This window comes from Equus caballus, chromosome 3 (genome assembly GCF_041296265.1).
Source record: "Equus caballus isolate H_3958 breed thoroughbred chromosome 3, TB-T2T, whole genome shotgun sequence".
Lineage (NCBI taxonomy): Eukaryota > Metazoa > Chordata > Mammalia > Perissodactyla > Equidae > Equus > Equus caballus.
In genome coordinates, this window is record NC_091686.1 from 55,685,842 (window position 1) to 55,704,362 (window position 18,521).

The window sequence follows — 18,521 nt, forward strand, 5'->3', positions numbered from 1 at the left end:
CCTTATTTCTATTGGTTCAGAGAAGGTTTCAAAGGAGAAGTAGGATTCCAGTAGCTCTTCCTTGTTCTTTATAAAGGCACAGTCTGAATTGTCTTGGCAGTACCAAGAGTTAAAAAAAGTAAGAACAATAGCAGAGTGAAGCAAGTTTTCAAAGAAATACTTGCAAAATACTGTGGCTGCTGAGCCAAAGAAACTATCTTCAATTTCCATGACATCATCAGCTATTGTTTCCAGCGGTCTTCAAAGTGAGTACAAGGCAGTCCATTAGGGTGTGGGGAGAAAACATTAAAACTTCTAGGCAGGTGATAAGAAAGTGTTATAATTCTATTTGTATTTCTGTTCATCCCAGTCTTTCAAATTCTATATTGTGTATGTTTTTATAAATGTACCTGTTATACCAGTACACACACACACACACAATTTATAAATAAATACAATATATTAGGTTGTGTCATCAAAATTTTCAGTGATAGGTGTACATAATCAAAACAGCTGAATGCCACTGACTAGGCTTTTGTTGCTACTGAAGGTATTTGGTTAAAAAAGGAAACCCGTTATTAATTAGCATAATATCACACTCACCTTTTTACCATTATTCTGAATGACCTAAACATAAATCTACTCATATAAACCCAAAAAGAGAGTTTTCATCCTTAGAGTTCCAAATAATAATTGTTTTCTAGAATAATTTTCAATGTATATGGACTGCACTCTGACATCATGCAGAATGAAATAATTTGAAAAATTATTTCCAGTATCATTGCCTTTCCTGCTTCCTTAAACACTGAAATTCTTTTGTAATTCTGTTCATTATTAATACATTGAGAACCTGGAGATCAAGAGTTTGCCTACAGGAATTGGTGATGCGACAAAGCTACCGTGGAAGGAGGGATGCGCTGCTAAGTGCCCCAGGGTCGGACGGGCTCCCCCCTGTACTCTATAGGAATTTTTATTTTAAGTAAAAGCTCTTTCTGAAGTATACATGGATGGGGCTTGATAGGCAGTGGCAGAGTGGTTAGAAGGGTTATTATGAGGATTAAGTGAACTTCTGTCTATGAAAAGCACTTAGAACTGTGCCTAGTTCAGAAAGTTTCTAAAGTGTTAGCCATTACTATTATTGCTGCTGTTAATATTGTTATTGCCATGCAATATATATCTATATAGTTCTTTTTTATTCTTAAGTATTCTTTTACTCATATGAATAACATATTTTCTATATTTAATAACAAATTTTCTATATTTTACCAACTCGTTCTAGTGATGATTTGATACTGACTTGAAGTAAACGCTTCACAAAGCCCAAGCGAATTTTTGGTTGAGGGGGAAGAATACTGGTCAAGAAGTAGGATAATAGCGGAGGGCAGGCTAACAGGGAAATGCATCACTTACTGAGCCTTCAGAGGGGCGTCTCTGCCGTTGGACAGTGGAAAGGATAGACTTTTAAGCATGTAACAATTAAGCATGTCATTATATGCTTAAATGTGTAAGAGGGCTCCGCAAAAGATTATGTGTTATTGCTGAAGAGAAAAAAGCTGGCCAAAATACATTTCTACACTGAGGCCTCTGGAAGGAAGTGATGAAGATGCTGCTGAAGGGAAAATGTCTTGAACGAGTGTTAAAAGACATAACAGAGTCCAGCTGTCACAGTCCTGACTCTATCATAAGTCTGCCTGATGATTTCTTGCACCTTATACAGAAAACCTTGAAGGCCATCACTTATATTTTGTCCACTGTGGACGATTTGCAGGAAATTTTAAACTGCAGGGTGGTTTTCTCTGCCACTCAAAATATTTTCAGGATGTTTGTTCTTGCCTAACTTTACACATGTGCAGAAAAATATAAATTAATTTTTGCTAGCAGTTGAAGAAAAATATCATTAGCAAAAAACAGAATAAACCAAACATTGTTTTCTCCCCCAAATCTCACATGTCATGCCAAAACGAAATATGAATTACTACGTTATTCATGTTATTAGTGTGGCTAATTGAGAGCTTATTGTAAATGCCTCTCTACTTCCATATCCAGAAGGGTTACTCATGAAAAATGAGAAAACAATTAGCAACACTGAAGTTACTATGACAGAGGAGATCCTGTAAAGTCTCTTTCAGGAATATCAAGATCCACAATACTGAGGAGCTCAAAGACTCTAACATATTTTTATGACAGAACAGGGAGTTTGGCGTTGTTCTCAAACCTACCACAATGATCACAACATCCAGACAATTCCAGAAACTCCTGAAATAGTGTAGCTTGTGAATGCGAATTTCCAATATCTCTTCCACCACATAGTAAAGGATAAAAAAACAGAAGAGAATCTCACAGGCTGCCAGGAAGAAATCAAAAGTCGTAACATAGTGGATCAGCTTTACAGGCTGAAATTGCCAAGATGGAACCACACCGCCTGTTGCTGGGAATTCCACCAATAACCTGCATTGCAATAAGAACAATTAAACAATCACCACAACAACAACACATGGATGCAGCCAGGAAAGGACGTCCATTTGTCTGTCCCTGAGACCACAAGTCACCCCAAATTAGAGGCAAAATGTTATCACAGCTAGTAACTCCATACTTGCAGAATTTTGTGCCACAAATGGAACACGACTTACCAAGGCCTCCCAGACCAAAAGAGATTATTCCTCCTCGGTCTCTGTTTTACTTTTCTGGTATTTATTCTGCTCAAAATGCTGTACATTGGTTTTTATTTTTTTTTAAGTCTTTTATTTATTTGTTTGTCTTGCTGAGGAAGATTGGCCTTGAGCTAACATCTGTGCCAATCTTTCTCTATTTTGTATGTGGGACACTACCACAACAGCATGGCTTGATGAGCGGTGGGTAGGTCCGCACCTGGGATCCGAACCCAGGAACCCCGGGCCGCTGAAGCAGAGCATGCGAACCCAACCACTATGCCACCAGGCCAGCCTCAACTGCTGTTTTTTTAATGTAAAAGTTAATCAAGAAACAAGCCTTTCTAGGACTTCTATTAAATGCCAAGTCATTGAACTGGGCAATGAAGAACATAAGAAATATAAGCGATGCATTCAAAACATGTATGATCTGGTTGAAAAGTCAGATATATATTTTATATATTTATATATAAATATAAAGATGGAGACTGAGTTTCTCATTTAGCCATTTGGTAACATCTGACTAGCATCAGATAACTTGCCCTAGGGGTACTTTTTGCTACCCTTCCCAGAGCTTTATAGTTAGCAGGTGCTCCGTAGACACCTGATTGTCTGAAACAGTAACATATTTTTTACATTCATACTGACAGCACTGATCTTTAGTGATTTAGCATAATCGAAGTGAGGATGTTTCTTGTCAAATTCCCATCTTGTAGGTGTCACACTGAGAAAGTTAAGGGATTCACTGAATGATACAGACTCCCTATTGAACTAGAAATAGAATCTCTAGCTCCTTAATTTTAAGACTTTTAAAAGAGCTTTAGTCAGGGGCCGGTCAGGTGGTGCAGTGGTTAAGTTCACACGTTCCGCTTCTCGTGGCCCGGGGTTTGCCGGTTAGGATCCCGGGTGCGGACATGGCACCACTTGGCAAAAGCCATGCTGTGGTAGGTGTCCCATGTATAAAGTGGAGGAAGATGGGCATGGATGTTAGCTCAGGGCCAGTCTTCCTCAGCAAAAAGAGGAGGATTGGGGGGCTGGCCCCGTGGCCAAGTGGTTAAGTTTGCGTGCTCCGCTGCAGGCGGCCCAGTGTTTCGTTGGTTTGAATCCTGGGCGCGGACATGGCACTGCTCATCAAACCACGCTGAGGCAGTGTCCCATATGCCACAACTAGAAGGACCCACAACAAAGAATATACAACTATGTACTGGGGGGCTTTGGGGAGAAAAAGGAAAAAATAAAATCTTAAAGAAAAAAAAAAAAAGAGGAGGATTGGCAGCAGTTAGCTCAGGGCTAATCTTCCATGAAAAAAAAAAGAGCTTTAGTAAGCTATTAGAAATAACTTTCTCCCATTACAGGATGGTAGCCTAGAACCTGAATATATAGGACTCACGTATGAGCAATGATCAAGTACAGGCAGAGACTATGGCAAGTTAGAATTGGTCAAAGAAGCATGAAAACTTTTCCTTCCTCTTCACTATCAATCTCCTGTTTTCGTTCTATTCGATGTGTTGGAGAGTAGAGGTGAGAACCAAAAACGCAGGAGACGATACTGAAACGAAGAGCCTTGTGACAGCCTCAGTGTGAGCTCACAGGGCAGGAGGTGGCCTCTGTGTGCAAGTCATCTCTCCACGGCCCGTTCTGGCCCTGCTCTGCCAAACCCTCCAGAAACTTAGACAGCAGTGTAGAGAAATGAAGTCACTGCCTTGAAATATTCACTCTTAAAGTATTGGGAGGGAGTGAAAGACACACTCAAGACTCTATAAATACGTATTTCCTTAAATGTCAACCAGAGTTGTCTGCCTGTTTTTATGCTCTTCACATCCTCACTGGAATCATTAGGAAAAGTTCAATACGAACTGCAATAGATTTTTATTCATTTCTAGTAATAACTATTGCTTGATTTAATGTGATATCATTTTCTGCAAAAGTTGTTAAATACAAGGACTGGGAAATCCAACTGGCCATGTAAAGCACAGTTGCGTTTAGCCTCAAAAATGATCACAAGGGGCTGGCCCAGTGACGCAGCGGTTAATTATGCATGTTCTGCTTCGGGGGCCCGGGGTTCGCTGGTTCGGATCCTGGGTGCGGACATGGCATGGCTTGGCAAAAGCCATGTGGTGGTAAGCGTCCCACATATAAAGTAGAGGAAGATGGGCATGGATGTTAGCTCAGGGCCAGTCTTCCTCAGCAAAAAGAGGTAGATTGGCAGTAGTTAGCTCAGGGCTAATCTTCCTCAAAAAAAAAAAAATCACAAAATAAGGGTATTATGATAATTTATCCTTCTTATTTGGTGGGTACATATATGTGCAAGCAATTCATGTCAGTGATGTTTGGGTATTGCTGACACGTCCACCAGGAGGATTAAGGTAGGCGAACTCTGGATCCCTCTTGCCTTGTTGTACTTTTTATTTTTTCATAGCACATATTACCTTCTAACATACTATTTAATTAATTAATTTCTTTATTTTGTTCACTGATGTGTCCCAGGAGCCTAGAACAGTGCCTCACACATATTCAGCGTCTAATAATGTTTGCTGAATGAATGGACAAGAGGCCAAGATAAGCCAGTGGGATCTTTGTCAGTTTCCTCATGGGCACCAGAGTGGTTGTGATGGCAATGTCACAGGATCTGCAGAAGGAACTTTATGTGCCTTTGGTGAATCTTGAGGTGAGCAAGTATCTGAGTATCCTACTGAACCCAGGCAAAGCCCCTGACTACTGTGCTTGTGTTCTCACAGCATGGGCATCATTGGAGAGTGGGAAACTCATGGAAATGAATCAAGATTGATGGCCAAGACCATGATGATGGAGCGTGTAGCACTGATCATCCTCATAATGGGTAAGGATAGGTGTTAGTAAAACACAGTGCTTTTTCTGGGAAGGTTCCAGTTTGGGGATGAACTGGGACCAGACTTAAGGTTCTTCCCAACTGATAATATTCTAGGATCCTCCCTCCCTCCCTCTAAATATCCTTATTCCAGTAACCCCTCGGTTTTCACTCCTCCCTTGCTCTCAGCTCTGATCCTTGGCACTCTCATTTAGCCAACTGGAGTTTTCTCACCTATCTCCCTCCCACACAAATACACAGAAAGGGGAGGGCTGAGGGCCCTCGGTACACACCTGATCACGCAAAACAGGTTAACGTTGGCGTTGTACACTGAAAAGTCAATGAAAGTTGCCCTGGTTCCTCGGTCCAGCCAGACGTTTCTCTTGAGGCTAGCAACCTGAGCGGCTGTTTCCTCTCTTGTTCTTGACAAATCCAGGTAATAGCCAGCTCCACTATAAGTTGCAATTATTCCCCAGTGGCTACTTCCATTCAAGTCTTTTTCACTTGTGTAGATCCAACTAATTAAAAAACAAAACAAAAACAGAACAAACAGGTAAAATCAGTGGCACATTTATGGCAATTACAAAGATAACTGGTTCCTAGAAAGAGAGAGAACATAACAAATACACACACGTATCATCGAGCTGGGTAATGTGCTCGACACGGCACTTTATTAGCATTTTCGTATTTAATTCTCATACAGTTACTATCCCCTTTTTAGGAATGAGGCCCTGAGCTTAGTGAGGGCAGCGGAGTCTCAAAGCTTTTGACGGTAGAGTCAGGAGCCTACAGCAGGACTGTCGGCCTCCAGAGCCTGTGCTATGAGCCCTCGGTCTATCACGGTTGCCTTCCCTGGGTAACTGTACTCAGAGACTACATGACTCCAGGCCCCCAAAGCAAACTGCAGCCAAAAAAGGTACAAGGTCATCAAACGCAAGTGAACTAAATAAGACTCCACACAGTGTTTGGGAATTTAATCCGGAAATATTTACAGAAGCTCTCGTAGGAACCAGGTGCTTCTTAACGGCGTTAACGGTGATCTAACGATGAACCAAGATCTTTTCCCTCTCAAATTTCTAATACATAGGGAGAGAGAGGTTGTAATGAAACAATTAAAACACAAGGTAGATGAGTATAAGAACCGAAAGAGAAGTACAGAGAAGTAGCTCGGGCAGATCAGAGGAAAGCCCTCCGTGTTTGGAGTTCCAGCGACGGGAAAGGTGGACCAGAGGAGGCTTTGAGAAGAAGCCGTATTGGACCTGGGCCATGAAAGGTGGACCTGGACCTGGACAGGTGGGTGGGAAGGGCATTTTCAAGCCTGAGCCAGACAGGGCCAGAGAAGTACAAGGCACCCAGCTAGGAACTGGCTTCAGCTCCCTTATGATGAAGAAAAGAAGGCTGAGAGGTAGACTGCGGCCAGATTGCGAAGGGCAAGCACGAAGAAGTCACAGAAGGGAAGGTCTGAAGGGACAGACAGGGGGACTCTGGAGGCCGTGGGGAAGACTGGAGCGGTGAGGACCAGAGGGCCCATGTGCAGGAGAGAGCTGACACAGAGGGTCTGAGACGGCCTTTCCTTAGGAAGGCCTGCTTGCAAGGTGGGACCTAGGCGGGCATCTGGAACTTGACTGATAAACAGCCCCGACACTGACTGGTAAGAGTGGCTCAGTGTGCCTAGGCTGTCTGTCAAACAAGGTGGCTTATGCCGAACGCCTGCTTTCCTTCTGGGAGTCGGGGAGTCTGGTACATGCCAGGCAGAGGGTGCCTATGTGACCAGCACCCAGTGAACATATTGGGCACTGAGTCTCTGATGAGCTTCTCTGACAGACAACATTCCACCTGCGTTGTTACAACCTGTTGCTAAAGGAATTTAGCACATCCTGTGTGACTGGGCTGGGAGAGGACTTCTGCAAGTCGGCGCTTTGTGACTCCAGATTTTGCCTCATGTGCCTGTGCCTTCTGCTGCTTCGGCTCATCTCCTTTCACTGCAGTCAACCTGAGCTGTGGATACGACCAAATGCTAAATCCTGGGACTCCTTCTAGCGAGTCACTGAACCTGGGGTGGCCTGGGACCCTGACACAGCTCCGTTAGCAGTCCCTGAAACAACCATGAAGTGATGAGGCCTGAACCAGAGCAGTGATAGTGGGGAGGAAAAGGAAGACCGAGGGAGTGCCAGCCCAGTGACTGTCACAGAACTCGGCAATTGATTTGAAGTTGGGGCAGAGGAGACAGGACATGTCAAAAGTGACTCTGGTGCCCAGTCCTGTGGCCGAGCGGTTAAAGTTCTGCAAGTTCTGCTGTGGTGACCTGGGTTCATGGGTTCAGGTCCTGGGCGTGGACTTACTCCACTCACCAACCACACTGTGGAGGTGTCCCACGTACAAAAACAGAGGAGGATTGGCACAGATGTTAGCTGAGGGCAAATCTTCCTCAGCAAAAAAAAAAAAAAAAAAAAAAAAGGCGAATCTGGAGTCTCTTTTTGGATAATGCGAAGATGGTGGTGCCATCAACAGGTGGAAGAGCAGATCCAATAAGAAAGTGATCACTTCAGTTTGGGGTATATTGAGTTACAGGCACTGGTGGAATATAGATTTGTCTCCTATCACTAGAAATTAAGCTCTGTGAAGATGGGGGACAGTCTTGTTTATTGCTGTTTTGTTATCCTAGCCAACACCAAGGGAAGTGTTAGAAGAGAGAGACCTCTCTGGGAACATGCCTGGCCCATATTGACACCCGGTATATTTGTTGGGAAATGATGAATCACCAAATAAAGATGAGAGTGGGAGCCATCTGAACATCAAGGCAAAAGTATAAAGAAAGAGAAGACAGAGATCTGAATACAGAACCTGGGAAAAGAGAGAAATGAGCAAAGAAGGGGTTACAGGACTAAGAGAACCAAAATTTAGTGTCACTCACAGAAGAATGAAGAATGAGCAGTTGATGTGCCACTTTCTGCCAAGAGGCCGAGCAGGATGAAAACTGAGAACTGCTCAGCGGATTGGCAAACTGAACAAATCCACTGGTAGCTTCCAAGAGAGATGTTAAAAGCAGAGGTTTAAACTTTAAGGGCGAACTAATGGTAAGGAAATGGAGGTGGCAAGTGGAGACTCTTCTTTCAAGAAGTTTGGAGATGAAGGGAAAGAGAAACGGGAGTGATCCGAGAATACGGCAGGATCAAGGGATGGTTTAGATACACGTGAGAAAGCTCCCCTTCGTGTGGTCCACCCTGTAGTGGAAATCACTTATTATCTGTGCATCCAACAGGTATCACTGACATCGTTATAAACCAGGCACTGCTCAAGGCTTTGAGAGTACAGCAGCGAATAAAATAGAGTCCCTGCCCTCAAGAAGCTTGAATACTGATGGGGAGCAGAGGGCGGCAAGAAACCATCCTAACAACGTAATTAATATGGAAGCAGCAACACGGTGGGGAAGAAGGCGGCGGGTTTTGGAGTAGGCTGGTTAAACCTCCTCTTGGTTCCATTTGTGAGCTATGACGTTTTGGGGAAGCGAGCCTCTTTTTTGCACCTATAAAATGGAGACAATACCTATTTCAGAGCTGTTTTGTGAAGAGTAGATGAAATAATGCATGAAATCACATCTTAAATAGCATCTAACATGGAGTAGTGGCTGCATAAACTTCTCTTATTAATGATAGGAGATAAAGTAAGATTCTGGACAAGGTAAACAGTTTAAGGACATGCTTATGCTTTGCAGGAACTAGAAAAAGGAGCATTAGATGGTAAAATCACTATCATAACCTAGAAAAAATGTCTTTTGAGATTATTCAGGCCATTTACTCTAAATCTTCTGATTATTACTAACTTCGTTTCTTATGGACCCTGGTACTAAATAGGGTGTGCACCAGATAAAGACAAAGAATCCGATCACGGGAAAGGTGTTCCCTGCATTGTATATTAACAGATCTGGATTATGGGGGTCTCAGTGCCCAAGAAAGGGATCTTGAGCAGCTGAGTGAATGAGCCAAGGAAGCTTAGATGGCAATCTAACCAGTGAGTCGGCGGGGCAGCGACCCCATGAGGCCCACCTTGGAGCAGCCTGAGAGGTCTTCCCATTTCTTTATAATAATTACAGTAATTCCAAAAATAATGACTGTCCTTTCTTAATACACAAGATGTCTTAAGTACGGTCACCAAAAAGCACAAAAATCCCTACAAATAAACACATTACAGACAGATACTCAAAACCACACACACACATCTGAGGTCAGCTTTAAAACAGACAGAAAAGCTGCCTCCAGCTTATTATAACTTGAAATAACTGCTCTCTGAATGAAAACTTACTTGTAAGAGCTAATGAAAGGATTTCTGTACCAGAAAATTTCCTAGTGACAATCTAGCGAACAATGTCACCAGATCTATAAAATAGGATCCAGGCATCTTAAAAAAAACCTCAGAAGGCCCGGATAGCTTCTTTCTTGTGGGCCATATGGTCAACGATTTAACCTTTTGAAAAATACATATGCAGAAGCTGAAGGGGGGCAAAAAGTAGAGAAAACTTGAGAAACCAACGGTTCATTTGGCCACAGCTTTAAGTATAAGCATTGAAAACTCACTTAAGCCATTTTCTCCTTGGTGAAAGAGTCAGAATGAATGAATGAATGAATGAATATCAGTGCGAGGCCAGGGCTCATTACCATGAGCCACAGACACTTACGCGGTTCCATTTCGCGGACCGAATGGAGCCCTATCTTCACTGCTGACCGAGTAGACATCGTAGCACTCTTTAATCTCATCTCTCAGGTCCTGCGGGATAGAACAGGATCCATTTCTGACTCTGAGCTGCCGTATCCGTGGTACGCCTAACAGGAGGTTCTCGTAGTAGATAAAGCTTCGGTTGTCCGCTTCAGTTCCGTTGCTGGGCTGCGCCTTCCAGTACAGCCCATCCAACAAGGCGCCTTCTGTGAACTGAAAGCAAAGGAAACATTTCTGAAAAGGTCCAAGCTCCGCGGCTGCCTTGCTTCTTCCAGGCATGTCTGTGACTCTGTGAACGTGGGAGAATGACAAGGGTGGGTTTGCTGTCAGAGATGTGGGTTGGATCTTGCTTCATCACTTGCTACCTGGGAGGCCTTGAGCAGGATCCCCCTGTGAGCCAGGGTTCTTGAATCTGTAATATCCATCTTTTGCATGGTTGCCTCACCTGGCACAGAGTGGGCGCTTAATGAATGGCAACTCTGATTTTTGCTCTAGGACTAAAGGCTGGAGGGCAGGGAGCAGTTTGCCTAAATCCACAACCAGGATCAATGTTACTTTCCTTATTAAAACAGCATCCCACATAATCCTGGTTCTTAACTCGTCTGGAGAAGAAAACACTAGCTTTGATTACCAGTCTGCCATCTGGTGGATCTTCTGTCATATGGTGAACTCTCTAACCACCTCCACCACCCCTGGGTTTTAGAGCTTGGCATTCATTATCACAGAATTGTGTATGTGTGAGAAGTCTCTTATTAACTTGCCTTGCCCGTAGAGAAGACAGATCTAGCCATTTCTCAGCGTCCTGTCCTTATCAGATGATCAACAGAGATGGACTGATTTGCCCCATTGAGGTGGGAAAAGATTCAATAACACAAGTGTGGTTTTGGATGCCAAGTATTTTTAGGCATCAGTAGTAATCGGTCCTGTGATTCAGTTTTCTCAGTCTTCAAAATTAATAGCTCTGATTTAGTATGAATTTTAGAAAGTATCTCTCCAGGAAGAAATAATCATTTCCAGTCCAGTTTTCTTCGATCCCGAGCACCATATCTTCCAGATCAGTTTAATCCGTTTCCTAGGGCATCACTCATGGCTTACCCTCCGCTGCTATGTTGGAATTTGTGACAATCTGGGAAGAGGCTGGGTTGAATTTTACATTAGAGATCTTTGAAAGAATGGACCTGCCTTGTATCAGGCACTGTTCTAGGGGACACACCATCATCATCAAGGAGACAAAAAACAAGAAACGCAACCAAATTCTGCCCTGTTGGGCCTTACATCCTAGGAGATTCTGAACAGGTACTTAATTCAATCAGGAGGGACTGAATGAGTGATAAACTAGGGTGAGGAAGCATCTGTCAGGCTAGAAAAATGTCCATCTTTCTTACTCCCTTGCAGGTGTAAGCGCTGTAAATCTGTTTCTTCCTTTACAACCTAGGGCATAACATCAGCACTTGCCTTGGACGGTTACTGTGGGGATTCAGTAAGCTAAGTATGAAATACTCAGCACAGTGCGAGGCGCACACACGGCTCCCGATGGAACTGCGAACAATGCACCATAACTTACCATCTCACACAGCACTGAGCACACAGCAGGCCCTGCATATCCTGCTGAATGGGACTTAGGAAGCCAAATGAACAATTTCCAGTGACAAAAAGATACTTTCAAAGTCATTTTCAAATACCTTCCAGAAGTCTTCCATTGAAGAAAGAGTTTTAAAGTTAGTTTTCTCCGTTTTCGACACGGGGGTATCTAGGAAGAGTTGTGACATTATCCGGGTGTAGTAATACACACTGGAGCTCATCATCCCGTAGGTCACTGGAACACAGAGAGAGCCAAATGAACTCCGCAGTGGGGCCTGCACACGTACTCACACATTCCTGGTGACGGGCAGACATCACCCCAGTCTGCTCTCACCCTTCCTCCCCTGTATCATTCTGGGACATCTCCCTAGCTCTCTGGCTTCCAAAAAAAGTAAGTTGACACTGGCTTATGTGAAGTGAAATTGACTTACTATTGAGCATCAAATTAAGATCAGGCGCCTTTACTTGACACGTGGGACTTCCAGTATGCCTATTCAACTTCATCTCCCACCACCTCCCAGAACGGACCCTCCACCCGGTGAGGCTGATCTGCACAGGCCCCAACAGAGGCCATATCGAGCTCCCCATCCTTTGGCTGCGTACATTCTGCTTACTATCTCTACAAAAACACGGGCAGGCCACTCACAGAGGGCCCCCAGATCAGTTCTCCATTCTTCCGCGCCCTGCTCTGTGCCCTGAGGCTGACCTCTAGAGATCATACCACAGGGGATTGCTTATCCTTTGGTTCCCAAGGCATTCAGCCGATGGGAGGCTGAACGGGAGCTTTGGGGGCTCAAGGAGAGAGGCTGGGTCTGTTCTCTCCACCCCCACTCTTCATTCCCTCATCACCCGGATGCAGTTTGGCAGGGGACCCTCCATCCTCGGCCACAGCTTCTGGGGGATTCTCTTCTCCCACAGCCACACTGGGTCCATGCCACGCCATTTCCTCCCCTTGTCCCTTCAGGCCTGGAGGTGGTAACCTTTCCTGAGTGCCTCACCTCCCCTTATTGGTTCCCGTGACCCTGCCACACCTCCGTAAATAGTCCCATCATTAAATTTTCTTTAATCACCACTTTGAGGTTTCCATCTCTTTCTTTCCAGGATGCTGACTAACACAAACACATCTGCCTCCCATCTACCTGTCAAGTCTTGTGTGGAACCCTCTAAACTCAAGCTACCCCCTGCCATGAAGACTTGCTGGTTATTCCAGCCCATTCTGAATGGTCCTGGAGGGAGATGGGGAGAAGATTTATAGGCTGAGCAGGTCACAGGAGATCAGTGTGAATCTCCGCCATGCCTCTTACGTGCTATGTGACCTGTGCCAGTTGCTTCAACTTTCTGAACTTCCGTTTCCTCTTCTGTAAGATGGGGATAATTAGCTATCTCACCTTATTTTGGTGCTTAAATAAAAATAATAACTAAAAACTATCCAATACAGTCGCTGACACTTAAATGTCCAATAATGGTGGCTCTTCGTCCTCAATCAGATTGCTGTAACACATATGCTAAAAATGTCAGCATGTGAACAAGTACCGTCTTACGCTGGATTCTAATGATTGCAGGTGTAATATGCTATAATTCCTATAATTAGCTGATAAAGGGCTTCGAGGGGAAGGAAACACATTTTCTACTTCTTTTGACCACAGTTCTCAACACCCAGCAGGTAATTAATACTTAGCTGATTCTGTAATAATCTTCAGGCATCACAAAAAGCATTTTAAAACTTCGTATTAGATGATCTTGGGATTAAACGCTATTTAGTAAAATCTCTCCTTCTTATAGTCCCCTTCCCCACCACAGCATCATAGAAAATGAAGATTAAAAGAGAGGAGTGGATAACAGTGATCCAAACACGAGAGTGTCTGAGAGTCCATCTCGAGCTCAATGGATCCATAAATACACACAATCACACGCTTGTGTATTGCATCTACAGGAAAGGGATGTTTTCCAGTCCCCTTGGCTGGGCTCCCTCATCTGTCATCTGCGGCCCACTAATCAGGACAAGAACACTCCTCTGCGGGTGTTCCTGCCTCCTCCGTACTGAACCAGAGTTAAGGGTTTAGACGTAAGGGTTAGACTTGTTCCATTCACATTTATGGAACAAGGTGTTGGATGTGAAGACGAGCAAGATGTGATCTCTGCCTTCATGAAGGGGAGCTCATTTTGTCCCCAGGGAGAGTGCTGCCTACCCAGCTCCCACAGAGGGTTGAACAAGGTACAGGGCACCCTACAAAGGCCTTCTGCGGGTCCAGAGTCAGTCGACGGAACGAGGCAGATACGATGCTAACAGTAGCAGTGGAGGCTCCCCAAAGCTGACTAAACGATTATTAAGTTGGATTTTCCAATTATCATGAAATTAGAATTCGCTTTGGATTGATTGATTAATATAGATCCTTCTCAAATTTTGTACCTGCGGGGTTTTTTGCTGTTAAAAAAGAAATATGACAAATTATTTAAATTTTTTGATTTATAAATATGCTATAGTTATATATGTATCTAAACATAAGTATTTTAGCCACTGATGTCAAAATGTATCTCCTTTATTTTCTTTTTTATTTATTTATTTTTTTAAAGATTTCATTTTTTTTCCTTTTTCTCCCCAAAGCTCCCCAGTACATAGTTGTATATTCTTCATTGTGGGTCCTTCTAGTTGTGGCGTGTGGGACGCTGCCTCAGCGTGGTTTGATGAGCAGTGCCACGTCCGCGCCCAGGATTTGAAGGAACGAAACTCTGGGCCGCCTGCAGCGGAGTGCGCGAACTTAACCACTCAGCCACGGGGCCAGCCCCTCCTTTATTTTCTTATATTATCATAGTGATTGTTTTTGAAATTCTCAGGACCTGTATGGGATTTAAAGGCTTCAAGAAAAGGGAAGCGATGCCTCCCCCTGGCTATGCAGCGCCACCTGCTGGACATCCAGAGAAACACTGTCATCTAGCTTTCCAGAGAGGATCCTTCCAAGGCCGTCAATCGGCAAACATGAACTCAGTCCCTCCCTCCCGCCAGGCCCTCGGCTGGTCCCTGAGATGTCTCCGAGCGACAGCTCCACACACTCCCGGAGTCAGCGGCACCATGAGTCCATCTAACCCGCAGCTAAAGGACCCCCGGGATTTAGAGACAGAATGATTTGGGTTCGAGTTTCAGCTTTGCTTCCTGGCGAATGTCTGCCTCTGTGTGCATGACTGCGGGTCCCAGCATCTTGGGATCTCGGATAACTACTTAACTTTCCTGAGCTTGAGTTTCATTATCTAGAAAATGGGAATAACAACTAGGGCTTTTGTGTAGTTCAACTGGAGAAATGCGTGTGAAGGTGTCTTGTATACTGTTAAATGTAACGTCTACACAGAATTTGAAATATATTACCATGTACACCTGAGAGCTATACAATGTTATAATCCAATGTTACTGCAGTAAAAAAGAAAATGCAACAGTAATGTAAGACTGTCACATCATTTCTTCTTTCAGTCCCTGACAGAGAAAGCCCACTTGCAAGGTAGCATTCATTCTTTAAATGAACTGAATTGTGAAGAAAAAAATTACAGCCTGAAATAGATAACCTTAAATGAGGACCAGAAAGGAGGGGGAATATTAAAAAATAAAAGGTAAAGGACACATATATATCCTATGTGCATGGATTTCTTCTGCCATTCAATCCTAATCTTAACTCCCAAGTTCCATTCTCCATAAAATAAACCAGAATAAAAAATATTATCACAGCATTACCAGCTAACCAGTATATAAACTAAAGCTATCTTAAAAAGAAGGTCTCAGGGTCTGGCCCAGTGGTGTAGTGACTAAGTTCAAATGCTCCACTTTGGCAGCCTGGGGTCTGCGGGTTTGGATCCTGGGTGCGGACCTACACACCACTCATCAAACCATGCTTTGGGCTGTGGCAGCATCCCATATACAAAAAATAGAGGAAGACTGGAACAGATGTTGGCTCAGGGCCAATCTTCCTCACCAAAGAAACAAACAAACAAACACACAAACCCAAAAAGGTCTCATTTCAAAATAATAACAGACACTATTTTACTCTTAATATTGTTGAAAAAATATAGGCTCAAATACTAAAAACAAAGATTGTACTGTATAAATTCCAAATTGTTAGAACAAAAGGCAAAGAAAAAACTCTTCAATGTAACAAAAGAAAAAAAAAGGAAAATAACAGGAAAGCATAAAAAGAGAGGAAAAAACAAGATGACAGAAATTTGACAAAAGCATGAAATGCGAAGAGGTTAAAGTTACTAGACAACAAAGTCTTAAATATTGGTTAAAAAGCAAATAATGCATTCCTAGAATTTTTATGCGATCCATTCAAAATGAAGTTAAAAATAAAGGAATAAGAAAATAAATATATTAGATATATATTAGGGATAAAATATTTTTAAAAAGGTGTTAAGTAGTATTATAATTTTCTGACAAAGGAGATTATAATGTACTGAGTTAAATAAAAAGATTGACAAATGATACCATACACAATGATTTAACTATAATGCACTCTTACATACTGAATAACAACATCAAGACAGATAAAGCAATACCTGCTGGTCTTATAAAGAGAATTACCAAAATCACAACTGTAGTTGGAAACAAATTTATACCTCTCAATCTTTGTCAGAGAAAGCAGACAAAAATTATCTAGAAATAGTAGGGGTTTCAGTTGAATATGTGACAATGTATACACGTCAAACTTTATACTGTACCAGAAGCGATCACACATTCTTTTCCAAATATCCATGGAACGTTTATGAAAATTAGAAATACGCTATCCCACAAAGGGAACACCAGTGAATCCCTGAAATTAACACTCAACTAGGCAAGTGTCCTTATGAGGAGACAGCCACGAGAGACACAGCAGAGCACCCTGAGAGGATGGAGGATTGGAACGACGCCAAGGGTGCCAAAGATTGCTGGCAACCACCACAAGCTGGGAAGAGGCAAGGAAGGATCGCCCCCTACAGGTTTCAGAGGGATTGTGGCCCTGCAGGCACTCTGACTTCACACTTCCAATTTCCAGAACTGGGAGAGGATAAATTTCTGTTGTTTTAAGCCAAACACCAAAACAAACAAAAATCCCCCAAACAAACTAAAACCCCCTACAAAAAACAAAAAACCAATGAGGCAACTTTTTTTTTTTTTGGTAAGGAAGATTGGCCCTGAGCTAACATTTGTGCCAATCTTCCTCTATTTTGTAAGTGGGACCCCACCACAGCATGGCTTGATGAGCAGTGTTAGGTCTGCACCCTGGATCCCAACCTGCAAACTCTGGGCCACCAAATTGTAGTGCTTGAACTTAACCACTACCCCACCGGCCTGACCCCAAGCAGCATTTTTTAAACCACAAATGCAGAAAATTAATTTACAAAGGATAAACAAATATATAGATAAAACCAAGCCATTTAGAAATTAAAAAAAAAAATTTTCTCAATAACTGTTGGGCCAAAGAGGGAATCAAAACTACCACACAAATGTAAATAGACCAGATGTAAAGACAGCAGAACGAAGACGCCGTGGGGCCAGTATTCCAGGCCACCCACCGCAAAATGAAGCTATCACTCTGAACAGGAAACCCAACCTCTTTGCTGGCTCTGTGTTGTACCAAATCCTCACAGGGACATATTTGAAGGGACTCTACAAACTAAAATGCTACATATAAATGCAAAGTGCCACACATAAAACAAAGAATGATTAGGCTGGAACCGTTTTAGTTGTCATATGAGGAAAAGTTCTGTTAGTGAATGAGAAGCAGTACCAGTGAAGGAGAGAGAAGGAAAACGGACAAAGTTGCCAACATGCGGGGAGAACACCTCGGTGCCATCTCTGAGCCGTGCCCACCCGCATCCCTTCCCGGGCTCTGCGCAGAGGGAGACAGACGGTGCCCGAGCCGCACCCCAGCGGGAGGAGGCTGTGACCCAGGCGGCCCGAATGTCAGCACGGCTCGGAGGAGGGGCTACTGGAAAGGGCTTCTCAGGGGCTCTGGCTCGTGAGCTGACCTTGAAGGGTGAGGAGGAATTCAACAGACCCACAGGAAGGGGACAGCGCAGGCCCAGGGCTTTCTAGACTCATCAGTGGTTGCCGTGGGTGAAGTACCAGATGTTCATAAGGAGTGGTACGTCTGAAGACGTGAACGCTGGTCTGTTACGTAAAGATTTTAAACTTTATCTTGAAGGTGTGGTGATTATAGCGTGTTAAATGGAAGAGTGACCTGGTTTAACCTGGTTTCAGAGACAGCAGTCGTGAGGCGGTGTCTGGGAGTCCTAAAAGTCCACACATTAGATCCCATCCACTCTGTGGTCCAGTGGCATTCAGAGTCATCTTCTTAAAGTTTAAATAAATCTTGTCACTCCCCTACTTGAAACCCTGGCTTCCCACTGTAAACCCCTTACCAAAGCCTGTCAGACCTGCAGGGTCCGGCCCCTGACCACCTTTCCATCCTCACCGGATGGCACTCTCTCCAGTGACTGTCTTCACTCAGCTTCCAGAATGTTCTCTCTCCAGTTTTTTCCTGCCTCAAAACCTTCACTCATGCAGCTCTTTCTTCTGGCTTCAGGCCTCAGAGAATCCTTCCCTGTAGGGGAATCCTCTTCCCCACTTGTCTTCTTTCATATCACTTACCACATTAAGGGCAGGGCCTAAATCTGTTTTTCATGAAATCACTGAACAGTCAAATGAATAAATGAATAATCTAGGATAGAGATGATAAAGGTTAAAATAGGGACAACAGCGATGTAAGAGAGAAGACAGACTTGAGCGGCACTAAAGAGGAAGAATTAGG

General features: G+C 43.5%; 1 protein-coding gene and 1 long non-coding RNA gene across 3 annotated transcripts in view; one reads left to right on the forward strand and one right to left on the reverse strand.

Annotated features, from left to right (window-relative positions):
* Positions 1-18,521, reverse strand: part of PKD2 (polycystin 2, transient receptor potential cation channel) — a 56,273-nt gene that overhangs the window by 23,809 nt on the left and 13,943 nt on the right. For both annotated transcript variants that reach the window (XM_070262296.1, XM_005608967.4), the window contains exons 3-6: positions 11,850-11,983; positions 10,130-10,380; positions 5,748-5,972; positions 2,199-2,427 (exon numbers count right to left, since the gene is read on the reverse strand). In XM_070262296.1, coding sequence (XP_070118397.1) covers positions 2,199-2,427; positions 5,748-5,972; positions 10,130-10,380; positions 11,850-11,983 — 839 coding nt within the window. The remainder of the gene's footprint in view (positions 1-2,198; positions 2,428-5,747; positions 5,973-10,129; positions 10,381-11,849; positions 11,984-18,521) is intronic.
* On the forward strand, positions 97-5,277 carry LOC138923448 (uncharacterized). The gene is made up of 2 exons (XR_011437051.1): positions 97-245; positions 5,115-5,277. It is a non-coding gene; the product is annotated as an uncharacterized lncRNA (long non-coding RNA).